Source organism: Giraffa tippelskirchi, chromosome 3 (assembly GCF_054371585.1).
Source record: "Giraffa tippelskirchi isolate mGirTip1 chromosome 3, T2T-mGirTip1v1.2.pri, whole genome shotgun sequence".
Classification (NCBI taxonomy): domain Eukaryota; kingdom Metazoa; phylum Chordata; class Mammalia; order Artiodactyla; family Giraffidae; genus Giraffa; species Giraffa tippelskirchi.
Genome location: NC_137277.1, coordinates 49036367 through 49063779, shown reverse-complemented (window position 1 = coordinate 49063779; position 27413 = coordinate 49036367). Strand labels below are relative to the sequence as shown.

At 39.6% G+C, this 27413-nt stretch overlaps 1 protein-coding gene and 1 long non-coding RNA gene across 51 annotated transcripts in view; both read right to left on the bottom strand.

The window, feature by feature from the left end:
• The window catches only part of SYNRG (synergin gamma), an 84847-nt gene that overhangs the window by 12825 nt on the left and 44609 nt on the right, over positions 1–27413 (bottom strand). For 16 of the 50 annotated variants that reach the window (XM_081584502.1, XM_081584503.1, XM_081584506.1 and 13 more), the window contains 8 exons: positions 26718–26836; positions 26520–26582; positions 21220–22167; positions 12294–12887; positions 11009–11172; positions 9957–10010; positions 9371–9467; positions 3815–3963 (listed from right to left, as the gene is read on the bottom strand). In XM_081584502.1, the coding sequence (XP_081440628.1) occupies positions 3815–3963; positions 9371–9467; positions 9957–10010; positions 11009–11172; positions 12294–12887; positions 21220–22167; positions 26520–26582; positions 26718–26836 (2188 nt within the window). The remainder of the gene's footprint in view (positions 1–3814; positions 3964–9370; positions 9468–9956; positions 10011–11008; positions 11173–12293; positions 12888–21219; positions 22168–26519; positions 26583–26717; positions 26837–27413) is intronic. The other 34 variants (XM_081584512.1, XM_081584516.1, XM_081584528.1 and 31 more) reach the window with 4 other exon arrangements.
• Positions 4643–8057, bottom strand: LOC145543341 (uncharacterized). The gene is made up of 2 exons (XR_014080651.1): positions 6879–8057; positions 4643–6696 (listed from the first exon to the last, which is right to left on the bottom strand). It is a non-coding gene; the product is annotated as an uncharacterized LOC145543341 (long non-coding RNA).

The following is a 27413-nucleotide window of genomic DNA, read 5'->3' as shown; positions in this document are numbered from 1 at the left end:
ACTCCTCTTTTATGAATCACTTCATGTTTTTGCTCTGACTTTACTGGAAGCTGGTGTATCTCGCACTGATTTACATGTTTCCTTTACTGAACAAAGACTTGAGGCCACTGTCAGTAAGAACTGCCACACTTTTTTTTTCTTCTTCACCATTTCATCCATTTTGCTCCCCATTTGGAATGACTTTCACTTACTGGGACTATGCCATTTGATCTACAAGGAAAGATTTCCAAGAAACTACTCAATGAAACCTATTGCTTTCTTTACTGAAAAGGTTATTCTTGAAGATAATGTAGATGATGTTAGTTTCCTCTCTACAAGAACCCACAAAAGAAATTTCTTTCAGATGTGAGTACCAGGAATAGTTATGCTTCCTGAGTAGAGGGTTTATTTTTCTGTTATGAATACAGTGAATCATGGAACTGATCACGTCTTCTTTACATCAGTGCTTGGAAAGGGTCAACGGTACAGCTCACCACTAGCAAATGTCAACACTTTAAAAGCACACATTTTTGCACACAACTTTATTCCTGGCTTTAACATTTCCTGCCTTCATTTTCCCTTTATTTTCCTTATCCATTTATTTAAAAAATTTAAACAAGTTATTAAAATAATGAGGTATAAAAAAGGTAAGGTTCAAAAAGTATAAAACAAAAGATATGAAGTCCCACTAATCGCTACGTTAGAACACAAAGACATAAAGGACACATACTATATGATATCACTTACATATGGAATCTAAAAAATATGAATGAATATATACACAAAATGGACCCAAAGACATAGAAAACAAACATGGTTACCAAAGGAAAGAGGGAGGGGGGATGGACAAATTAGAGGAGTATGAAACTAACAGATACAAACCACTGATACTACATAAAATAGTTAAGTAGCAAGAATTTACTGTATAACACAGGGAAGTATACCCAATGTCATGTAATAACCTAAAGTGGAATATAAAGTGCAAAAAGAAAAAAAAAAAACAAACGAATCACTATGCTATATACCTGAAATTAACACAATACTGTAGAATCAACTATATTTTTCTTTTTTGGCTGAACTGTCCATACGGGATCTTAGTTCCCTGACAAGGGACTGAACCCTCGTCCACCGCACTGGAAGTGCAAAGTCAACCACTGGACCACCAGGGAAGCCCCAAATCAACTATATTTCAGTTAAACAAACAGAAAGAAAACAAGAACACAGTCCTGATCTTAAGGAGCTGAGAAGCTAGTGGGCAAGAAATAAGAAGACACAATTACCAAGAAGCGTGGGAAGTGCCTGCCTGACCAGAACGTGCTATGGACACACACAGGAAGGGGGCATCTAATGCAGACTGAAGGCCTCTTGGGATGATTTCTGGGGAAAATGACGCAGAGTCCAGAGGGAAAAGAGATCTAACAGAGAAAGACAGGCCAGGGCAGCCCACGTGATGGAAAAGACCTTACACACTGAGTTAAGGAGTTTAAACTTGACCCTGAAGACCATGGAGAGTCACTACAGGATTTCAAATGGGATATAAATGCCACAATCAGATTAGCATTTTAGAAAGACCTGTCTGATAGTGGTGTGTAGAACACACTGACGGTGGATAAAAAAATGAACCAGTAACTGCAGCTATGCAGTCAGAAGTGGTAAGGGCCTGAATGATTTACCACATTAAAAAAAAAGAGGTTTCCATTTTTATTATATTTTATTCCTATTGTTAATATATGAGAATGTGGTGAATTTTTGCCAAACTCATTAAATTTAACCTCTTGAATTCAGTTTTCTGGAGGCATTTCTTATCATCAAATAAACAATTCTATCTCTCCTTTTCAAATATGCATACTTCAATTCTTAGTGTATTGGCCACAGTAGTATTTTTAAAAAATAATTATCCAAACAGTATGATTTTAAGTTATAAATCGAAAAATGGCCCAAGGGAATAAACTAAGAGATTTTGGAAATGATTCAAATGCTTTCAGAACTTAATATTACAAACCAGAAGCAACGTAACAATGGCGAGGACCTGCCGCTGATGACAGAGAGGTTGCTGGGCGATGTGGGGTCCTCCTGCCCAGCAGGAGAGAGCGGCACAAAGAGAGCTGGCTGCTCTTAGAAATGGGGCACCTGGTTCAGTGTGAGGAAAGAAGGAAAGAAAATGGAACTGTGCATTTATTCCAGCTGTGGAAGGAAGATAAATTTGACTATTGTGAAATAAAGGATATTATCTGAGACAAACTGAATTAGCATGAATATATAAAAATAAAATAGCTTTGCCCAGTGAAATATTAAAAAAAAAAAAAGGTGAAAGAAACAGAAGAGGCAAAAATTAACTGATATCATCTTATGCACATATGCATGTGTGTGAATAAATCCATTACAAATATGAAATGTGTATGGTCAATAACAATATTTCACTGAATATATGGCCAAACGGTCAAAAGAGTGAGATGATTAGCTTACACACAAAGGAAATAAAAATAGTAAACTATCATTTGAGACACTAGACAGTCCCTCAGGAAATGAAAGAAATTTAAAAAACACTTTCAGGGAATTGCTTACACACTTTTTAAATTTAGAAATTGAAAAAGCAGAATACAATGTACGGAAATGTATATTTTTATGTACTGCTGTCAACTAGCCTCTAAGCTACTTGGAAATCCATATAACACATGGAACAACAGCTATACGCAGGCATGCATGTACATGTGCAACCATGCACTCTGATCTCTTAAGTCCACTTGCAGAAACTGTACCATCAAAAGGGGAAACAGTCATTTGTTTAACGATATTCAGAGTAAAACTATTCATAACAGGAAAAAATGAAAACAATTCAAGACCTTAAGAAAGTAAAATGGCTCAATGAACCACAGGATAGCAACAAGATGTATCACACAGTCTTCTGTTTTACTTAGGTTTAAAAAAAAATTCTTTTGCAGTATAGTTGATGTAAAATATTATATTAGTTTCATCTATGTAACAGTGATTCACAATTTTAAAAGGGTATATTCCATTTATAGTTTCTATACAATATTGCCTATATTCCCTAAGCTGTACCATATATCCTAGTAGCTTTTTTATTTTATACATAGTCGTTTGTACCTATTAATCTCCTACTCCCATGTTGCCCCTCCCTGCTTCCCTCTCCTCACTGGTAACCACTAGTTTGTTCTCTATATCTGTCAGTCTGCTTCTTTTCTGTGATATTCACTAATTTGTTGCTTTTTTTTTTTTTTTTTGGATTCCACATATCTGTCTCAGTCTTTCTTTGACTTCTTTCACTTAGCATAATGCCCTTTCAGTCCACCCACATTGTTGCAGATGGTTAAATTTCACTCTTTTTTCATGGCTAAGTAGCATTCCATCTTCTTTATCCATTCATCTGTTGATGGACACTTAGGTTGCTTCCATGTCTTAGCTGCTGTAAATAGTGCTGGTATGAACATTGAGGTGCACGTATCGTTTTGGATTAATATTAACATTTTTTTAAAAGGACACTAATGGGGAAAAAACTAGAAACGTAAAGGGAGAAACTCAAATCAATGCTTTACAAAACAGTGACTTAAGGGTATAGATAGAGAATATTTTCCTACACTCTCATTTAGCTACAATGGGCCTGGAAGACAACCTGGTGTTATTCAACTAACAGCAAAAATATTATCAATATCTCCTTCCTTTAACTAACAGCACAAATGTTATTAATATCGCCTTCCTTTACAACATAACTGCATACAGTAGGGACCCTCATCCTCCAATCAAAGGAACGTATCGTCAGCTTTATGGCTTAGGTTTTTGCAAGGAAAGCAACCGCTGAATTGTCTCGTGGGCTTACCGTGAGTGTGGCAAGTGACATGAAGCCAATCAGGTTATTCCATACTTTATCGATGTCCTTCAGCAACTGCTGGAGTCTCTCACTGCACACCGCAGTGGCTTTTATCCCCAGCTCCACGCGTTTCGTTACCCTGTACACCTCAACAACACCTGACAGGGCAAGAGAGGCAAGGGTTAGGTGCTGGGAGTGAAGAGAAAGAGATCAACGAGACACGGCAGACTTACTGCTGGCTGACATCCGAGGTGAAACAGGGACTGCATCTGGACAGATGTGAACTGATTACTCCTTGGGATCAATCAATTTTTTTTTTTGGCCCGCAACCCCCGGCATGTGGGATCCTAGTTCCTCGACCAGGGATTGAACCTGTGCCCCCTGCATTGGAAGTGTGGAGTCTTTTTATTTATTTATTTATTTATTTTTAAATTAATTTATTTATTTTAATTGGAGGCTAATTACTTTACAATAATGTAGTGGTTTTTGCCATACATTGACATGAATCAGCCACAGGTGTACATGTGTCCCCCATCCTGAACCCCTCTCCTGCCTCCCTCCCCATCCAACTCCTCAGGGTCATCCCAGTGCACCGGCCCTGAGCGCCCTGTTTCATGCATCAAACCTGGACTGGCGATCTATTTCACATATGGTAACATACATGTTTCAATGCTATTCTCTCAAATCATCCCACCGTCGCCTTCGCCCACAGAGTCCAAAAGACTGTTCTTTATATCTGTGTCTCTTTTGCTGTCTCACATATAGGGTCATCATTACCATCTTTCTAAATTCCATATATATGCATTAACATACTGTATTGGTGTTTTTCTTTCTCACTTACTTCACTCTGAATAACAGGCTCCAGTTTCATCCATCTCATTAGAACTGATTCAAATGCATTCTTTCTAATAGCTGAATATTCCACTGTGTATATGTACCACAGCTTTCTTGTGCATTCATCTGCCTATGGACATCTAGGTTGGGAAGCATGCAGTCTTAACCACTGGATCCCCAGGGAAGCCTAGAAACCATCAACTGTTAACGCTGCAGTATAAACTCCCTGGTAAGGGTGCAGACTCTGGAGCTATACCACTTGGATTCAAGTCCAAGCTGTGTAACCTCAGGCAGGTAGCAAACCTTTCTGTACTTCAGTTTCCTCAAAAGTAACACTGGGATAATAGTACCTTCTCAAAGAATGGTTGAAGAGGTTAAACTGGTTAAAACTGTAAAAGGCTTAGAACAGCAGACATTAGCCAAATATTAGCTATTCTTTTTCTGGCTTCTTTATGAGTCCATCTGTTTGAATTTGGGAAATACAGTTATACTCACTGAAAATGGAAACATTAACAGTTTAAAAGAATTGCAATGTCAGGATCACTATAACACACAGGCATACCTTGCTTTACTGCACTTCCCTCTGTTGTGGCTTGTAGATACAAATATATGAATTTTTTTTTACAAATTGAAAGTTTGTGGTAACTGTGCATCAAGCAGGTCTATAAGCACCATTTTCCTGACAGCATCTGTTCACTTCGCTTCTCTGTCACAGTTTGGTACCTCTCACAGTAGTTCAAACATTTCCATTATCATCATACTCACTATGGTGATCTGTGATCTATGATGTTACTGTTGTAGTTGTCTGGGGGCACCATGAACCACGCAGCGTGTGTTCTCACTGCTTCACTGACCTGCTCCACCCACCCATCTCCTCCTCAGGCCTCCCTATTCCCTGAGACACAACAGTATTGAAATTAGGTCAATTAACAACCCAACGACAGCCTCTAAGTGTTCAAGGCAAAGAGGAGTCTTACGTCTCTCATTTCAAACCAAAAACTAGAAATGATTAAGCTTAACGAGGAAGACATGTCGAAAGCCAAGACAGGTCAGAAGCTAGGTCTCTTGTGCCAGCTAACCAACTTTCGAAAGAAAGGAAAAGTTCTTGAAAGGAATCAAAAGGGCTACTCTAGGGAACACACGAATGATAAGAAAGCAAAACAGTCTTATATTGCTGATACGCAGAAAGTCTGAGTGCTCTGGAGAGGTGATCATACCAGCCACAACATTCCCTTAAGCCAAAGCCTCATCCCGAACAAGGCTCTGACTCTCTTCAGTTCTATAAGGGCTGAGACGCAAGGAACTTGCAGAAGAAAAGTCTGAAGCCAGCAGAGGTTGCTCATGAAGGTTAAGGAAAGAAGCCATCTCCATAACATAAAGGGGCAAGGTGAAGCAGCAAGTGTTGATACAGAAGCTGCAGCAAGTTACCCAGAAGATCTAGCTCAGATAATTAACAAAGGTGGCTACACTAACCAACAGATTTTCAATGTAGATGAAACCGCTTTCTTATCGGAAGAAGATGCCATCCAGGAACTTTCATAGCTAAAGAGAAGAAGTCAGTGCTTGCCTTCAAAGCTTTCAAGGACAGGCTGACTTTCCTGTTAGGAGCTAATGTAGCTGGGGACTTTAAGCTGAAGCCAATGCTCATTTACTATTTCAGAAATCCTAGGGCCCTGAAGAATTATGCTACATCTACTTTGCCTGTGCTCTCTCTGTAAGTGGAACAACAAAGCCTGGATGATAACACATCTGTTCACAACATGGTTTACAGAATATTTTAAGCTCACTGTTGAGGCCTACTGCTCAGGAAAAAAAAAAAGATTAAAAACATGACTGCTTAGTGACAATGCATCTGGTCACCCAAGACCTCCGATAAAGATATTCAACAAGATTAATGTTTTCATGCCTGCTAATAACAGAGCATCCATTCTACAGCTCATGGGTCAAGTAATAATTTTGATTTTCAAGTCTTAGTCTTTAGGAAATACATTTTGAGAGGCTATAGCTGCCACAGATGGTAATTCCTCTGGTAGATCTGGGGAAAGTAAATTAAAAACCTCCTGGATGGGATGGGGAGGGAGGTGGGTGGGGGGTCCAGGAAGGGGAACACATGTAAACCCATGGCTGATTCATGTCAATGTATGGCAAAAACTATTACAATATTGTAAAGTAATTAGCCCCCAACTAAAATAAATAAATTTATTAAAAAAAAAAAGGAAAAAAAAAAAAAAAAAAAAACCTCCTGGAAATGATTCACCATTCTAGATGTCGTTAAGAACATCTAGGATTCATGGGAAGAGGTCACAATATCAACAAGAGGAATTTGGAAGAAGTTGATTCCAACCCTCATGGGTGACTTTGAGGGGTTCATGACTTCAGTGGAGGAAGTAACCACAGATATGATGGGAATAGCAAGGGAATTAGAATTAGAAGTGGACCCTTAAGATGTGACTAATTTGCTACAAGCTCATGATAAATCTTTAACAATGAGCAAAGAAAGTGGTTTCCTGGGGTGGAATCCACTCCTGGTGATGACTGTTAAAATGACAGCCAAGAACTTAGAATATTACATAAACTTAGCTGATAAAGCAGTGCAGATTTCAAGAAGATTGACACCAATTCTGAAAAAAGTTCCCCTGTGGGTAAAATGCTATCAAACAGCATTGCATACTATATAGAGAAATTGTTCATCAATGAAAGAGTCCATCGGTGAAGCAAACTTCATTGTTTTATTTTAAGAAATGGCCACAGCCACCTCAACCTTCAGCAACTACCACCCTGATCTGCCAGCAGCCATCAACATCAAGGCAAGAGCCTCCACCAGCAGGAAGATTATGACTTGCTAAAGACTCAGACAGATGATGGGTAGCCCTTTTCTATCAATATTTTTAATTTAAGGTTTTTCAGACATAATGCTATTGCACACTTAATGGACTACAGTCATAAAGTAAATGTAACTTTTCTAACTGGGAAACCAAAAATATTCATGCGACTCGCTTCACTGAGCTATAAGCTTTACTGCAGTGGTCTGGAATCAAACCTGCAATATCTCCCAGTGAAGTGAAAGTGAAAGTTGCTCAGTTGTGTCTAACTCTTTGCAACCCCATGGACTATACAGTCATGGAATTCTCCAGGCCAGAATACTGGAGTGGGTAGCCGTTCCCTCCTCCAGGGGATCTTCCCAACCTAGAGATCAAACCCAGGTCTCCCACATTGCAGGTGGATTCTTTACCAGCTGAGCCAAAAAGGAAGCCCAAGAATATTGGAGTGGGTAGCCTGTCCCTTCTCCAGGGGATCTTCCTGACCCAGGAATTGAACTGGGATCTCCTGCATTGCAGGCCGATTCTTTACCAACTGAACTATCAGGGAAGCCCCAATATCTCCCATGTCTGCCTGTAATTAAGAAATATTTCACTCCTTTGAATGCCCAAAGATTTACAAATTCTGTGGTTTCATGTATCTTTTTTACACTTAACAGGACACAGAATGGTTCTTTTCCTGTGAATTATGGCTGAATTCTTCCAGCAAGGATAAGAGATGCCAAGGTCTCCAAAGACTAAGGACAGCTGCCAGGCCTAACCCAACCCCTCTCCCAGCCTGTTCCAGAGAGAACTGGAAGAATGCCAGGGGGTCTTCAGTGGTATATGCTCAGCCTATATACATCACTGCGGCTTGTCCTTCCTTCCTTCCCCAGGGGAAGGTTAGGAATTGCTGCCCATTCTGAGCCAAGTGAGGGGGATTCTGAGTCAATCTTTCATACTAGGAAAACTACTAGAGGGAAAGATAGGCACCCCATGAGCTGGTGAACATTTGTTTATGAAGCAGAATTATGCCTGTCTGAGCAGGAAAGAGGAACAAGAGCAGGAGATAGGAATAAGGAGAGCTAACAGCCCTTCAGAGCCACTCACCCAGAGAGTATATGTGAGCGACCACTGTGTGCCCAGCACTAGTCAAGGTGCTGGAAACCTAGCCAGAAGCAAAACAGACCAAATCTCTCCCTTCTTGGAGGTGGATTTTAGTGGAGACAGACAGATAATAGATACAAATAATAGAAAGTAAAATATTTAAGATAGTAAATGTGACAGGGCTAGGGAGAAAATCAAGCAGGGAGACAGATAGCAAGTGACAGGGTGGGGAGAGGGAACACAGTTTTGAGTAAGAGGGGCGAGAAGACCTCACTTAGAAGGTGACATCTGAGTAAAGGTCTGAAGAAGATTAGGGAGAGTCCAGTGCCTGTGGTTCTGGCTATACAGGCAAACCCTGAGCAGGAGAGGGCCACTGAGAAGGGCAGGGACTGAGATTTCACGTTAGACTGGGATGTATGAGAGCTGGAGGCAGCCAGGAAGTTAAGGAATCTGTGAGGTTGGTAAGGGGAGGAAAGGCAGAATTCAACAGAGCATGGTAAGAACTGATTGGGGACCCAATAATTTAATTTTCTTTTTTAAACCAATGATTTAATTTTAATGCCTCATCTAGTTCAGACTCTTTGATAAACCAGTAACATGTGACTTTACATTGTGTATAACAAGGACTGGCAAACCTGGCCACAGAGACCTTAAGTCAAATAGTTGTTTCTGGGTAGGATTTAAGTGTCTTATCTATAAAAGCAGATGCTCCTTAGTGAAGTCCTATGAGGCTTGAGAGATCTAGATTAAACTACTTGACATAGGGACAACTGAAAAGCCTCCAAAGTGTCATGATTTTGAAGAAGTAAAATATGAAAGCACATACCTAGTAAGTATTCCATGCCTTGAGCTGATTGAATTACTTCTGTGCATATAGAGCTACTACTGATTCCATTTAAGGTATCATTGGCCTTCTTAATGACCTACAAAGAAATGAAATCACATCACCTTACATAATCAGGAAAAGTCATTACAAAGCAGTTTCCTATTAGTAGAAAACCCAATGGAAAGCTGGGAGGTGTGAAAACACATGACTGACTGATGTATGTAGATGACTATGCTGAAACAAATCTGAGAATTTAATTTTGACAATGACGAACCAAGCCTCCGTTTTTTTGGAAGTGGAAAAACAAAGGTTCTTTAGCTTAAATATTATTTTAACTTGGGCAGAGATAGTGACATCATTTTGTTTCATCTTAAACTCAGTGACAGAAGAGGGCACCGTAAGTCAAGTGAGCAGTGTCTGCTACAATAGGTGGGAAAGAAGCCTCACTGAAGACGTATGACTTTCCACACAGGTCCTCCTAGTGCAAGGCCAGAGCTCGCCCCAAGTCCATCCAAAGGAACCAAGGAGGCAAGATGACACCGGAGGCATATGTGGACGTGTGAACACATGAAAGTGACAGACTCACCTCCAGAGCACTCCCCAGACACCGCTGCCATTCATAGGCATACCTCTCATTCTCCTGTGAAATTTATAAAAAGAACTGGGTCAAGCAGGCTAGCCTGGAATCCTACTTGTGACTTCTGTCAGTTCAGAGTCCTGAACACTTACTTTCGTGTCTATGAAAATCACTAATCCAAGCGCAGCTGATCTTCTGAACCCACTAATGATAATTTTTATTGACAGTTCCTGGTAACTATAACTTCTAAACACATGACTTGTAAATCAGAGGGAAATGGTTTTTAGTGGATTCCCTTCGTAAACGTTGCCTCATTTGTTCCATTAATAGTGGAAGCTTTTTTAAAGGTACGCACCACGTAGGTGTCTAGTACGAGAGCCGGTATCAAACCACAGCTTCCTGCTCCACAGTCAGGAAGCTATGTGTGCGAGTGAGCGTGGGTCTGACAAGGATGGGGAGGAGGATGCTGAGAGTGTTGGCTGGAGGAGGAAACAGCGTGGGATGAACGTTATCTGTGAGTGGATCCAGCACATCTGCCCTCTTTTTTTTTTAAAGATTTTTTTTTTATGTGGGCCAATTTTTAAATTAGCTACAATATTGCTTCTGATTTTTTCTTTTTTTTTAATGTCTTGGTTTTTTGGCCATGAGGCATGTGGAATCTTAGTTCCCTGACCAGCAACTGAATCCATATCCCCTGCACTGGAAGGTGAAGTCCCCCATGCCCCCTACCCCCCACCCCCGCCCCTAGCACCACCTTTTGAGGTTTTACCACTAAGATGATAAAGTCCACATGCTCAAAAAGAACTCCTTGAAGAAACACTTCCCTTCTTGTGAGGTCTCAGGAATAATTCCACTTTTAGGGCCACTAATTACTCTCAGTGATGTCACATCTAGGAGGAATTTTCATCCAGGGTTAAGGTCACCGTTCTCTCACTTTAATGACACATCTCATGTCCAGTGCCTTGGGACAGTCTGCCCCTCGTTCCCCCAGGTGAACAAGGCAAGCACTTTCTCTCAGAGCCCTGGGTGCTCAGCCCCCTGTGGACGAGGAGCCCGCTCACCTCCACCTCTCCCGTCAGGTCTTTGTACTTGTCGCGGATGACAGGCAGGGCAGGCTTCTCGCTCAGCGTGTTGGAGCGGTCCCTGAAAGGCTGCTCCAAAGCAGGGGAAGGAGAAGAGCGGCTTATTTCTTTATCACCAAGGCTCAGGCTCCTCTTGTGTGATCCTGGGGGAGATGGATGGCACAAAGGTGCTGATTACTCAGCTTAATCCAAGCAGAGGCTCTTCCTTGCTAACACGACCCTCTTCTCTAGATGCTGGTGTCAGGAGGTGGTCAGAATCACACTTCTCATTCAGCCTGTCTGGCAAGTGACACGTTGAACCCTTTCCCTTATTCTCTCATGCCTGAGTCCCCTGCCTTTAATTTTCTCCATTACGCTTCTTTAATCTGTCACAATACTTCCATAACTCTGAGTGTGGGATCACTGGAGTCTGGAGGACTAGGGTCTTTCTAAGTATCAGTGTGCAAGAGTGTGGCTGCTTTTCCAGTCATCACTTATGGATTGGTACTGACTTCCTCCATCCTTCTCAATGAACAGAAATCAATGAGCCCTCTGTCGGGGTGGGATTAAAACCAAAGGGGCAAACTCAAATGCCTTCAGAGAGCAGGCAGGCAAAGGAAATGACTGAAGCAGGTCAGCTGGAGAGGAACATGGTGGGAACCATGACGCAGGGCAGACCTCACATCATCTGCTGGAGGGGATGATGCTACTCAGCTCCAGCTGATCATCAAGAAGTGGGAACGCAGGCCTAGGACTGCCAGATATTATGCCTTTCCAAGAAAAGCTAGAAATCCAGGTTGTGAAGTGTCATGGTTTTTATGCATCGGCAATTGCTTCACACATTAAAAATCCTTCAGTGTGGGTCAATCAAAACAGGTCTGCAGACTGGACCCAGATCCATAGGTACTACGTAGCAGCCTCAGGATGAGAAGATATACTCTGTAGCCAAGGATCAAGAGCAGAACTCACCGGCCCACACGGGGGTCAAACCATTTCTCTGGCTCTTCTAATACAGCGTACTTCTCCCCAAAACAAGCCAACAAACTGACCACGTGCTGCACTTAATTTTAACCCCCAAAGCTGTCATCTGATGAATATTGGTTTAATTTCAGTTCAGTCTCAGGGAAACCCTCTTTTATAGTCCTTTGTCACAGACTCTGATTTTAAACATTGGAAAATATATTTCCTGCTAACCTAGGGACCAACTTCTTATTCTAAGAAAGAACTAACACTTAAATGTAGTGGAAGAAACTATGATGTAAAATCTGTGTTGAAAGCTACTCACCTTGAACAGAAAGGTCAAAGGTTGCTAGCTCACTTTTGATCATTTCTTCGCTGGATTTCATTTTGCCTTGTGAATTGGCCACTAAAAAGTCAAATTTGCTGATTTTGGGCTTTTCACTCTGAAACTCTCCGAAGTCATCTGCGCATTCTTTGGGGGTGTCGTGAGAAGTGCTGCTGGAGGCCGGGCTCAGGCATGCGGCCTCTTGGCTCCGCTCGCCTACAGGCAGGTCTTGTCTGGCGAAATCCCTGAAGTCCCCACTTTCATATTCCTTTGGCTCGCTGGCCTGCGGGATCACGTCCTTAAAATTGGCGAAAGCTGGAAAGGTGGTCTCTGGAAGAGTATCCTCACTGGCGAAGGTTGTGACTTTGGAGAGAGATGTCACTGTGAGGTTTTCGGAACTGCCAAACGAAGTCTCTTTCTTTTGAAGAACTGAGGCGGCTGAGGAGGCTCCGCTTCCTGCTGAGAGGACAAATGGGGACAGTTTTCTGCCCTGAGAGGCATCATCCCTGTCTGACCAGTCATAGCTCGTAAGTGTGCTCACTGCAAAATTGCTACTGTAGGTTCCAAAAGCAGCATATTTTAAGTCCTCTATATCTGAAAGGGAAATAAGACCCCACAATTAGAGGCAACCTCACCATGTAGGCAAAATGCCCTAAACTTTGCAGAAGCAAAATGTCTAGTGTCTTTGATTAGTTTCATGCGATATTGGAATTGACTAAATTTAGAGCTTGTACTAAAATTAAAGGAGCTGGGCTGTAAAATCTGATCTTTAAAAATCCACATTAGCCTTGAGCTGGCATTTATATTTAGTAACAAAGAGTCCTTTTCTTTGGATACAATAGTTTCTAAAAAAAAAGACAGGAGGTTCATCCACCAATGTATATACTGTTTGATAGAAGGATAGGGTCATTTAATAAAATGTCCATTCACTTGTAAATTTGAAAATGTATTTACAATATTCCCTGCCCCAAACAAGTCTCTTACATTTTGACTTCATTGGAACATGTTCATTTATAACATGCTCATATGAAATGTATATGACACACTAATTAAAAATCGATTATCTTGAAACTAAAGTTAAAAAAAAATGTTATAGCTAACTTTTAATCAATTACTAGGAGTTTCTGTCTAGGTAAGGCCAAATATGAGATTTTAATTAAGTAGTTACTTACCCAGTTGTTATTTTGGTCACTATGGACGTCATACTGCTGTGATGGAGTATGAGGGGAAAAAAATCAATCTAAGCTAACTTTAGCCTCTAAACAAATAGAATCAAAGGTCTGGGTCCTCTTGGGCTCTTGTTTCTTTTTCAACTATGTGTAACTTCCTCATTAAAAAAGGAAAAGAAAGAAACGCTGGGGCGGAAGACTCATTTTACATGCTTAATATATATTTAAATAATTTAAGAGGTGGCACCAAATAGTAAAAAGAATATAGGTTTTCAGTTCAGACAGACCTGCATTTAACTCCCAGCTGCACCACCTACCATTTGTGTGACACTAGATGAGCTATTTAATATCTCAACTTTGGCTTGCTTATATGTAAAAAAAAAAGACCAAGCACTTGGAAGGGCTGTGTTGTGACATTAATGATAGTGTGTGTAAAGGGACCAGCCCAGAGCCTAGTGAGCAGCACAGCAATTATTATATAGCACAGTTGTCACAAGCTTCAATGTGAAACTTAGCTGCCTGCCTTAGGGCTTAAAATAGAATTGTTTCAAAGTAAAATGTGAAAAGTCAACCCATCACTTTGGTGGTCTTAGTAGGGAAAATTTCTTGCCCATTTTCTTGAAGCCAAACCAGCTGGGGCTGAGTCACATTGGTGTGGGGAAGCCACCTTTCCAGTACCATGGTCCATTCAATCTGGCCGAGATGCATTTGGTCTCCTTTTGGTCACTGTCTACCAGGTAAGAAGGCCAAATGCAAGACTCCCTCTCCAACAACCAAAAGCAGGTCTTACAAGGAAAATGCTCGAAAAGTTCTGTGACCTAGATTCTCATAACTCAGTTAACAGGTGAGCCAACACTGGGCCTCTTTGTTTCTCTTACACAGTGATGCTGCCTGGTTTATGAGAGGGAAGTGATTCCTGACATTGCTCCTCTAACAGTGCACCCCAAGTTTCTCTCTCAATCCTACTAGGAAAAGGGCACTAACTTAATATAAACAGGAGGGGAGAAAAAGATTTAGGTGAAAACATACAGTTTAGAATGAATGAAACAAGACTTTAGACAGAATGCCTTCTTAGTCTCTGGCTAGAGTGTTTGTTTTCCCCACTATTTAAAGGGATCAGAGGGTTCCCTGACTCAAATTAAGTGAAATTTGATCAGAAGGCAGATACAGTTAAACATAAGATGAGTGAGTCTGCAAAGGGTTTATTCAGAAGAATGTGTCACAACATAAATTTTTTATTATTAGATCCTACCAGAAAGCTCTTTGAAGAAGCTAATGTTATGAACTACTCCTAGAATCTCATCTACTAAATTGGTAGTGATTTTCATAGAGACCAAAGATAAATTTAATAAAAAGTTAAGCTCTTGTTCAACCACAACTAAGTTGTTATGGTAATAAAAAAAAGATCCTTTTGTGCAATTATGCAACAAGAAAAAACAAGTTAATAACAACAACCAGAAGTGATTGTAATATAATCAGGTAAAAGACATTATAAACACTAAGGGAATACCTTAGTTGAAGAGCTTTCAAGTATTTTGTATAATACTTTAGGTCTTCAACAAATCTTATTTTTATTATGAATGATAAACACAACATTTTGCCTTTTGTAACAACTCACAGAAATTACCAAACAAAAGACTAAAATGGAAATATTTTGTATTCTAAAAAATAATAAAGAGTAATTATACAGGATATATGAAAGTTAAACCTCAAGGCTGATTTTTAAATTTTACTTTTGCTTATTTACTGGCTAGACAGTGTAAAAAAAAAAAAAAAGTAAGTTACTAAAGTGCAATTCATCTGGACACAAAAGAAAGTGCTGCTATTACATAAGGAACATGAGAACACTGTATTCCTAAACCATAGCACTTTATAAGGAATATAAAAATGAGTTGTATTTCCTGGCATAGTGAATAGTCGTAAACCTTTTTTTTTTTAATGTGGTAAATCAGTTCACTAAGTGTAGGTTAAATCAAGAAAATTCTTCATTTCCCACATTAACAGTTCTGTTTTCTAAGCAATCAAATGATATGTATTACTGTATGTTGGTCTTAAAAATATTAAAGATTCTGCAAAACCTACAACATGAGTGATGGAAAAATAACATGGAATAACCCACATTTTATACTGTAATCACTGAAGTTACTGTAGGTGAGTTTTCAATTTGACAGGTGAATTCTGAAAACTGCAAGAGAAAAAGGAAAAGAAAACAGAATGGATGCAATAAAAGGAACAGAGAATCACTACTGTATTTCCAATTCTACTGGAAAACTCTTAGGCTGTGCTGGATTGAACTGCAATTGCACACAGATAATGCACCAAATTGTGTGCTTTAATGTACGTATTTGTTTGCAACCAGCAATGTCCTATTACCAAGCCAGAGGAATAAACTACACAATCTGCTTTCCATCATGTGTCTCAAATCAAGACATGGGTTTCCTGCTTATGCTGGCAAGTAACCCCATCAATCTCTCCCACAACCTCTATTCAAATCCCATCCGAACAGATGTTGTACATGAGAACAAGGTATTTCTTGGAACAAAGAATGTGAGCTGCCACTACAGGACGCAGAAGGCCACATTGATTTCCATGGATCTTTTCTAAAGCTGTAAGCATGTGCCCAGGTGATTAAGAGCTATTAGCTTTTGAGAAAAGCATTTAGAAAAAGAAAAAAAAAGAGAGATACATGTGCAAATTCCACCACTCCTCAGTGTTTAACAGCAATAAAAATGTTCGCTGGACTAAGGAATTTCCAATACTGATTTAGTCCAAACTCCGTTTTACCAAAGCAAATCATGAAATATTTATACACTTAAACTTCTGTCCATTTTTGGTCTTATTCTTCCTTCTGAGATCAGTCATGGTCACATTCTCTGTTAACTGTAGAACCTGGTCTGACTGTATTGTCTTAAGTATCAAACACCCACACGGTGTTGTTAAAGAAAACAGGAATGAAAGTGATCACCCTGTAAGCATGACAGGCCATGAAATGCTGCTGTGTAATTGCCTTCCAGTATTTTCTAACCTGCATAGAAGCCCACCATTCTTCGTCTGTACGGACCCGTGTAAATCTAAGGTTTAAGTGCTGTCAGGCTATCAGGAAGCACCTGCAGGGTTCTGGGTCAGTGTTTTAAGTCCAACTAAAAAAAAAAAAGGTAATCCTGTAGATATTTTCAGTTGGAGGAGGCAGAAGGCCATGGAACAGTGCCAAGACATACAGTGGGACATGGTCATCATTAAAAAAATCTCATTAAAAAACATTAAATGAGCACAGAAGATGGCAATTACAACTAGAGCCTTTTGGCCACGCAAGGGAGAGGGCAGCCCCCGGGAGAACCTCCCATGTGTATGTATCACCCCATATATAGTGACCCTATATAGCTAATGGGCCAACATTTTCCAAAACAACTTATGAAAAGCATTCAACTGATCGAAGCTGGAAGCTCTTTAAAAATAAAATGGCTTGACTTTTTGAGTTACTTTAGGATTTAGCCCAGCTTCTTTGATAGACAAAATTATCACCACGTTCATCAGCTACTTTTAAAAATCAGTAGGAATTTTAATGAGAAAAACAGAGTGATTGTAAAATATAAATATATCTGAATAATTTCTCAGACACCGAGGTGTGAAGTCAGGCACTAACCACATCTCACTTTACTTGGCATGGGGGCAAACAAAATAGTATTTTTTGGTTTATTGGAACTTACAGGAGAGAATACAGTCCTTCAGATCTTTATTGTGAGTTTATATCGTTATACGTATTATCAAAACTTTCTCCCTAAAAAATAGTGTTACTTCTATTGAGTAATTGCTCAATTTATGAATGTGATTATGTTTTATGCACAGTTATGTTCCTTTTCTGCAGACTGATTCAAAGGAGAAAGGAGTTAAAGCAGCCCCAGATGGACCACTCTACCACTTCACCAAAGCCAGAAGACTGGCACGAGAAAATTCTAAACGAAAGGCAACTGATATTATTGCCAGATAGAAGCTACATCAAAATCTTTCTTCCAAATTAGTTAGCACAGATCATAATTAAAGCATAATATGATTACACAAGGTTTTGCAAACCAAGTATTATTCAACTTGCTAAAGCATTATGCTCTGGAAAACATGATATTTTGAAGGGTAGACCCATATTTTCTTAGTCTCAATATGCAATCTTTCTCCCCCCCACCACATGGCATACTTCAGTTACTGAAAGTAATCTCTCAGGAATTCTATTCAAAATCTTCAGCTTCAATGGTTTAATTTCCTTTCTGACTCAAATTTTTAAAAGGAATGTCAAATTATAAGAAAAAAAATTAAAACCATGGAAATAACTCCTTTTCCCCAAAGTTTTTCACTACTATTATACTCTAAAATGGTTTAAAAAAAAAAAAAGCCTAAATTTGGCTTACTCTTGTGGCTGACTTTCATGGGTCTTTCTAAAAAAAAAATTATTTTCTTAAAAATGCAGAGTTAAGAACATGCCTCACAGACTAAGTTAAAAAAGACCAAAGGAATGTGGCTTCATAATATATTCTGAAGCTGGAAAGGTAATGCACTCTCCAGTTAGAGGATGAAGTACCTAACTTCAAACTCAAATCAAATTCAGTCCTGGAGACTCCCTAGTATTAACAATGAACACTTTCTGTTGCAGCAATTATCAGTCTAAATTTGGTTCACATATACTCTGTTCAGAAGTCCATCTCAATATCATTTGATAATTTAATTTATAGATACCTAGTTATTAACAGATGTGGCCCTCTTTCCCCAACACTAAACTGAGGTCCTTCCTTTTTCTTCTCAGTTTAACTCCTAGTTGAGGCAGGCTCCAAGATGTTTACAAAGCAATAAAATCTATTCAGTTTTGTCACTAGAGGTAAGGAATAAAATTTCTAACATGTAACATAACCTAAGGTTTATACTTTTTAAATGTTTTAAGTTATATTTTAATCCAGTGCCAGGTTAAACAGTTTTATCAGTGGAATTATAAGAAGAAAAGGCTAAAATGTACCAATACTTTCTTAGGAAAAAGGTGTTCGAGGAAACAAAATAAACAAAAAGGAAAAAACCCTCTAACCACAGGAGGGTTTAAATTTGATATGGACCAGGTATTTTTCTTTGGTCTAACCCTGGAGAAGTATAAATTACACACATCCCCACACTTTCAAAATATGCCAAAGAATTATTTATTAACGTAGGACTTACAGATCACAAAAGAGAGTGATACAGAAGAGCTGGAAAAAAAGTCATCAGAATAAGCATGCAGATCAGTATTTGCAGAGGAATATACCAAAGCAAGTTTGAAAAGGCACATTCACACAGAAAATGTCCCAGTTGAAAAAAAAGACATCAGAAAAGCAGCCAAAAAATAAAATAAGGCGCTGATTAAAATACAAAGATTTTCAATGTCAAAGAAGAGCTCCTTTACAGGTAGGTAAGTAGGTAGCTACAGAAGTCTTGCTAACCCCTTGACAGTGTCACAAAGAGGGTGAACTCTTGCTGCCAACGAAACCAGATGATCTCAATGACTGCACATCAAGCTGCTTTAGAGCTGAGAGATTCAATTTAGTGGGGGGTGGGGACAAAAGCAGCCTAGTTGAAATTATACGCAGCAAGGGCTCAAAGGGTTAAATGTAATAATACGCAGAGAAATCAGGCAATGTTATTAGTATTATCTACCTTCCATACAAAGAATCATAGCAGGAATTAAAAGAGACAGTATCCCCTTCAGAGTTAAGTTAGGGTTTCCAAACAGGATTAAGGTCCAGAGATAAACTACTAGGTCTTATTCTCTCTTCGTCAGCTCACTTCTTATTTCTCCAACAAAATGTACCTTTTAATCCACAATCTAAGAGAGCAAGAGAGCTACTGTGGTCAAGATGAGGATAATGTTAAACCAAACTGCACTGGAGAAGTCTCTGTCATTTACCTTCTCCAATACATTCACGCAGCAGTTCTGCTCAAGAATACAGCTCATTGGTCAGACATCAACCCCTTTTACAACCACTCTAAAGGGATACTGCTCCTTTCGGACAGGAGGTTTACAGATCAAAGGAGAGAACAATCCGCTTTTAAGAATATCCTCAAATTGAAGAAACCTGGCTTGAACATTATAGGTTCCAAGCTGGGAATGTTCCAAACATACATAAAAGGACATGAGCACAGAAGATTGTTTTAACAGGTCAATCAGAACAAGCTCAGTCATGAAACCAATCTCCCCTCCCAAAATGGAAAAAAAAAAAAAGACATCCCAAGCTCAGATTAGACTCATCTCATAACGACATCTAGTTTGGCATTGTGAAAGAATAGAGACTCACTTTCAGAAAAATAGCTTCTAATTCATAACTTCAGAGTCCAAAAGGCTAGTGTACATGTTATGAGATTTTAAAATAAAAAGTCACTATTATTGTTCAGAAAACAGAGCGCTTTGCAACCGCCTGCTGTAGCTTAAGCAGCTCATACAAAAAAGAGAAACAGAATCTCTCCAGCAAACAAAGAACAGCAAAAAAGAAAAAAGAAAAGAAAAACAGCTGAAGAAAAGTACATTAAAAAAAGAAATAGACAGGCAGGGGCACAAGTTGCTCTGCAGACAGCCTACTGCACTCGGCAAAGGCCTTTGCAAAGAGCCCGTGGAACACAGCACTCCTCCAATACCTTGCTCCCGATTGAGCACCCTGTTTAAGACCATTTCCAACAACTCAGTAGCCAAAGGATGGATGCAATTTTGTTTTCTGACTCGACCAATTTGATGTATGCAAAAGCTGTTATACTTTACAACTTCTGCCTGAATCTGTAAACTTGGAAGTGTCTTATGTGTCTCTCTCTGGTTAAACAACAATGAACCCTTCACACATGTATGCATTTTTCTGGAATAATACAGTAATGCTGAGATATTTCTCATTATTAAAGGCCACAAAATAGGTGTATCTTTCTATATACATATCAAAGAACAAAACAAAATAAAGACTAGGACACTTGGGAATCTAGTTTTTCTGACAGGAAGTTGGACTACAGAATCAACTGCTACACGTAAATCCACATGGAATTTAAACAGGGTTCCCTTCTAAGATGTTCTCAAACGTTTTCTGAGGAAGTTAGTAGTTCCCCTATTCTACCATCTACAGGTCTGTTACAATTTAATACTTCTAGTCATAGCATTAGCACTGAAAACCTTACCTGAATTCCACTAACAACTGGTGCCCATCTCCTTGCCAGACCCTGGCACGCAGGGCGCCCACACACAAGTTCTTGCCCTCTTCTTCTCTTGTAGGGATGTGGCAAACTGCAGTACCACTAGACATTTTTACTTACTTGGCCTAACACTAGTTGGTTTCTGCAAACCAAAAAGAATACTCTATGGGCAGCTGACAAACATACCCCAGAGAAGAAAAAAGGAGGAAAACACTGACCTCACTCACAGAAACAGAGGGACATTACTGACACCACAAACGTCTTTATAAAATTTCTGGCAATGTGCGGCTCGTTTAGCAGTGGATTTTGATGTGCCTTGAACACCAAGCTGGTGTCAGGTTTCAAACGTCAAAATACCTTAGCTATCCAAGTTTCACTGTATTCACGGTATCCATATATCTGAGTAGCCAGAGAATCAAATGCAACACTGCTTTAAGGGGACCGGCAATGAAGAGGTTAATTATCAGACATTCATAAAGGTTAAGAGCCAGAGCCTTCCTCTTCCGTAAATGAACACCCACAGAACCACCTCTGATATCCGCGTCACCATCACCAGAGCAATCTCACCAATTCCTCACCTGCGGCAGGAGGATGCTGGCCACTAACTGTCGGTAAATCCAAAGAGCTATCAGACATGACATGCTTAAGCTCGCCTCCCACATCAGCCAGTTTCATGTCAAACTGAACAGACAGCGCGTCTTCCGAGTCCTCCTTGCCGACACTGCTGCTCCCGATGGAAGGGAGATCGAGGGACTTCACCGAAGCAGAGTCTTCTTTGGTGTGTCTGAAAGCCACCGCTTTCTCTCCCAGGGATTTGTCCGAGTTCATGGAGGAAAATTTACTGGAGTGGAAGTCAGCAAAATCATCATCGCTCTTGCCCGAAGAAGTGCTGTCTTTCAGCTCTTCACCACCTAGTCCAGATCCCTCCAGAGAGAGCTGTTTGAAGACGTCGTATTTCGTGGACGTAGCAGCAGAGTTTTGTCCACTCTTCCCCGTGATGCCTGTGCTGCTGGTTAGAGGACCAGGACTAGCTTCCTCTTTAAGGGCCTCATATTTGTCATCTGCCTTTTGCTCTGATGAAACAGAACTATTACTGAAAGCCATAAAATCTGCAAAGTCATCCTGCTCCCCAACAGAGGCTGGACTGGAATATTCCCCAAAAAGGTTGAATTCTCCAAAATCATCAGCCACACTAGCAGTCTTGGTTGATACCAATGCTGTACTGGGTGCCGCAGACCCTGCTGGCTGGGGTCGTGTGGAAACAGATTTTGATACGCTGAATGCAGCTGAAAAGGACAATGGTTTCTCGTTGCTGCAAGTAACTGAGGAAAACATATCTAGATCTGCTAAATTCAGAGGATTTTTCACTTGTGTTTGTGGTTTCTGTTGGGTAGCTCCTGAGGGGAAGGTGGCTGGAAAAGGTTTGTCTTTTGCTGGTGGCTCTAGTGGTGAGATACTGTCGGCGGTTTTAAAATCAGTGAAGCCATCGTCGGTCCCTGCAGATCTGAATTCTGCAAAGTTTTCTCCTGAAAGAAAAAACACAACCAAATACAGAAGAATGCCGAGCTGAAAGGCACATGATGCAAAGCACATTACAGAACAAGCATATTACAGAGGTTTGCCTCACAGGCTTCACGTTATTTAACCATTAGTTTGATCATACCCTACACCATGTATCCCTTTTGTTTCCACACTGAAGGCTAGTGATAGGGAAATAAATAAAAATCAAACTGAACACATGTATCATATCATTTTCATTTTCTCATTTCAGTGTGGTAAGTCTGTACCAGAGCATTCAACTGGTCAAAAGCATTGCTCTCAGGATGTTTTCTCACTATGGCTACCCAGCCAAGCCTCCAGGAGAATAAGAAATGGGCGCTGGAGGTTCCTGAAGAGAGGCATATTAAAATCATAGCCCTTTGAAGATAATATGTGTAACACAGGGATCAATCAGAAAAAAAAAAAAATCACAGTACCTATAAAATATTACAAAGAATCCTGCATCAAATATTTAGGATGTACAAGACTCTGCTCAGTTAGGATGTACAAGACTCTGCTCAGTTAGTTAAAGCTTATGGTTAGATACTATGTGGTTTTGCTGAAGTATACAGAGGCATTAATTTGAAGGAAATTTGGTGAAAATTTCTGAAAAGGCATCTACTTACTTGCAAAGCATTTCTGTTAAGGGCATATTATAAAGTATTGATAGCTTCTCCCCACGCCGTGCAACAAACAAACTGAATCTTACAAAAAAAAATCTATGAGTACTTGGGCTTTTCTTGAAATCAGCCATCTCATGGTACCAATCAGCTCTTGTTCTTATTAAAATTCAAAGGGATCTGAACACTAATTCTGTTATTAAAAATTTCGAGGGTTGGATTTAAACTTTATTTTATACCGGGCTACTCTGGGGATACAGTTACTGACAGAATTTATTTTTTTAGTCAGAGAAAATAGGTACTAAGGTATTTCTCAGAAATAATTAAACAGATGCTTAAGATACTGGTAAAAATCTGGGCCATGGTTCTTAATAGGGTTTCTATTCTTTATTATCACAGTCATGTTATCACTTAGGCTTCCCTGGTGGCTCAGACGGTAAAGAATCCACCTGCAATGTGGGAGACCTGGGTTCAATCCCTGGGTTGGGAAGATCCCCTGGAGGAGGGCATGGCAACCCACTCCAGTATTCTTGCCTGAAGAATCCTCATGGACAGAGGAGCCTGGTGGCCTGCAGTCCATGGGATCGCGAAGAGTTGGACACAACTCAGCAACTAAAGCACAGGATAGCATGTGATCACTCATAGGCATGACATTAGGACGTTCAAACAATCTCCATTTTCTAACAGCACCTGAAGGTCTTCCATAAAATCCACTAGGTTATACCAGGTAATGAAAACCAGAGGTAAACCAATTATAAATATAGCTATACTAACATCACTTGTTATTTAAAAATATGAGTGCCATTCTGGAGAGTTATAAACTAAAATACAAGAAGCTTTAATTTCCTCATCTACTTTTTAAAATTATATTTTTCCCTAAAAATGAGATAAAGAAGCATATAAACTAGAAAGATGTATGTAAATTCAAAATATAATCCTGAAAATTATCATGAAAATAATACAGGCTTTAAATATTCTGTGCCTGTAACATGATACATACTTGATGTATCATATGAAATAAAGCATGGAAAATAATGGAAGCTTATTTTTCTTCCTAATCTGAGATACGTAACCAATCCACCAGCATAATTTATCAACACAGAGAAATCTGTTTACTATTACTAGGGAAATTTTAGAAAGAGAGGAAGAGCATTCAGAGTTTCTGTCGTTTATGTTTTCATACATACCACTAAAGTCAATTTCACAAACTGACAGGAGAAGCAGATATAAAACTTAACTGCCCTAGAATTTTAGGCAAGTATATCACTGATAATATTTATTTCTGTAAAATAAAAAGGTAACAAGCAGTCAATTTTGTCACAGCCCAAATTTTTGACATGCTGCTTTAAAATATTTGTGAAATTGACAAGTTTTGCTTGGTTATTTTGTAAAAGAAATCACCACAGCAAACTAAACTTACTGATGAATTGTAAATGTTTCCACTAGAAATGTAAGCTGGATAAAAGGGTTAAAAAGAAATAAAAATGGGTGGGTTTACATGCTCAAAAACACAGGAGATTTTTGGGCAAATGAATTAGTTACAGTCATTGGACGCCTGCTTATCAGGAGGTACATAAAGCATATGAATTCATGGCTACCTTTTCAGTTCAGTTCTGAATCCTCATTAAGTTTCCCTAACTGCTACTTTCTAGGCTCTAAAAACATTTCGAAAGATATCACTTTTTGCTAAAACTTAAACAAAAAGTGTCACTTCTCTATATGGTATATTTTCTGCATCTACTTTAATTTATGGCTTAAACTATAGGGGTAGTAGAAAGGAAATATTATTAAACTCAGTCATTTGGACTTAAGAAACTACACCTCTGCCGCAACAGTAATGAACCCAGTCCAACTTTTTTTTTTTAGTGGTTATATAATCAAATGACAAAGAACTACTGAAATAAAATTGCTAAATTCTACACAAAACTGATTACTTAACTGATAATAATATTTTATCAAGGCAAGGCAATAATATTTTAACCCTTTGTGTCATTACCTTCTGTATTAAACATTTAAAAAAAATCAATCCGGGAACTTCCCTGGTGGTCCAGTGGTCAAGACTTTGTACTTCCTCTGCAAGGGGTACAGGTTCGACCCTGGTCAGGGAACTAATATCCCACATACCATGTATTCCGACCAAAATAAATAAATGAAATCTTTACCATAGCCAAAATGCCCTATATTTTAGAAAAATAAATAAATAAATAAATAAAATCCACCTAATCAGTTTTCTACAAAGTTCGCCTTTAACATGAGAGCCATAGTCAACTGCAAAAGTATTATAAGCCAACAAAGTTTCATTCCATGCGAGTCAGATGACCTTCAAGGAGGTTTAATTAAATGTCACACGATCATCTTCCTGTTTCACTTCAAATTTTTGCAGTCCAATGTATTCTTAACAAGAGCAGAATTAAAATATATTCTCCCAAAATGAACAAAGTTGGCATCGCTACATGGAGAGCCTTAAAGATAAGACTGGAATGAAAGCATGACGACAGCAACAACCGTCTGGGATTCTGTCAGGAAGGTACTGAGAAAGCAGGGCTCGGGCGTACTGCTTACAGTGTGGGGGCACCACGGTGTTTCCCAGGAATAACACAGATATCACACAACCGCTAACACAAGAGTATAGAAAGAACCGTGATATTAACCCACGCTCTTTACTCCAAACTTGCCTTGGCCCATGAGTTGATGACAGCACCACTAGGAGTAAATGCCAAATCAACAAACCTAAGGTTCCTCTGGGGTTTATCTTTGTATTCCTAGTACTTAATACAAGCACTGAGGAAGAAAGACATTACGTTCTAAAGGCTTAAATGAAACCCAAGGAAACAGTTCTAGAACCTAAGAGCTGTAAAATATTGAATATTTCTAGAGATATTTAAGCAGTATACTTTCTATTGATAGTTTAAATTTCACATGTACACCTTACCCTTCCTGTAACTTCCCTTCACCTCCCCATACCCACCCCATTACTTGGAGAGAAGGTTGGAACAAATGACTGTGGAAAGATGTTCCAAGTTGGAGTGTCCAATACAAAAAGGTAGGAGGTGGTACTGTCCCCAGGAAGAAATCCTCAGTAGAGGATACGAATTTCACAGCATGTGTGTGTCAAGCTTTGAAGGACATCATTTGACCTACAGATTATCTAAATCCTACACATGAGGTTTCTAGCAGGATTTTGCCACAAATAAAACTTTCAGTCTTTACATATATGGCTCTCAAATTATCACTCTAAATTCCCTTCCACTCTATTTAAGTCCTTCTATTAGAGATGGGAACCACATAGGCACACAAACCCCTCTCACTCTTCTCATTAAATTACAGCTAATTTTGAAAATCTTGAGGCATATAGACTGGTTGTTGTTGCCTTTTGCACAGTCCACAGATTGCTGCACTGCCAATAGCTCCAGTCTTATTGAGCATTAAAATAACTGAAAGTGGCCACAGGAGCCTAACATGACTTGAAGGCTTCCAGTGAAAGGGAATGCACTGTCTTCAAGGGAAACTGCATCAATTTGGGGTCTGCCCTAATTTTTAGAAAATAATTTCCAATAACTGAACCACATTTTGCTTCCCTGTAATTTCCGGAGCCACAAAACAAAAACACAACCACAAACAGTAAAATAAAAGAACATTTGGGATGTTACTGAAAGAGTCGTAAAAATCTCGTATTAAACAATGAAATAATTTATCCATTTCAGGCATCAAAAACTTACCCAAAGATTTACTCTCTGCTGTCTGTTCGAGCTCTCTGAAAGCACTATATTTATCACCAGGCTCTATGATGAAAAGACAGAAGCTCAATTAAGGTTAGGAACCTTGAGATCACAACTCAAGGACATTTACCATAAAAGGTCACCACTGAAAAACAAGATTTACATTCACAGGTTCATGAATTTATGAACTGCTTTTACCTCCAAACGGAACAGTATTTTCAGAGGACTTGTCAGCTGCAATTCCTTTAAACACAGCATATTTATCCGTTGAAGCTGATGTTTTAGTTCCAGGAAGTGGCATCAACAAAGAAGGAACACTAAAAGGGAAAAAGAAGTATTTCTTAATGACTAGAACTTTGTCTCCCTACCATGTCATCAAGGAAGAACTTAGAATTAAAATGGCACACAGATACCTAGTTAAAACTCGTGGCTCCCTGCTTTAAAGAGACTATATATGTACACCACATATGACAAAAGACAGTTTTTTTTCCTCGGAAAAAATATACTGAAACAACATTCAAGCAGTAATTCTTCCCTTGATTATGTGAAGAGGGGTCAGATCCATGCTGACCATCTAAACCATCTTTAAGCCACAAAAACCACTGGAGTGGGGCTTTCTGGTGGTCCAGTGATTAGGAATCCGCCTGCCAATGCAGGCGACGCGGGTTCCCTACGTGCCGCAGGCAGCAAAGCTTGTGTGCCACAACTCCTGAGCCCACGCTCTAGAGCCTAAGTGCTGCAACTACTGAGGCCCGCACTCCTAGAGCCTGTGCTCTGCAATGAGAGAAGCCACTGCGGTGAGAAGCCTGTGCACCGCGACCAAGGACAGCCTCCGCTCTCCGCTACTAGAGAAAGCCCGTGTGCAGCAATGAAGACCCAATATAGCCAAAAAAT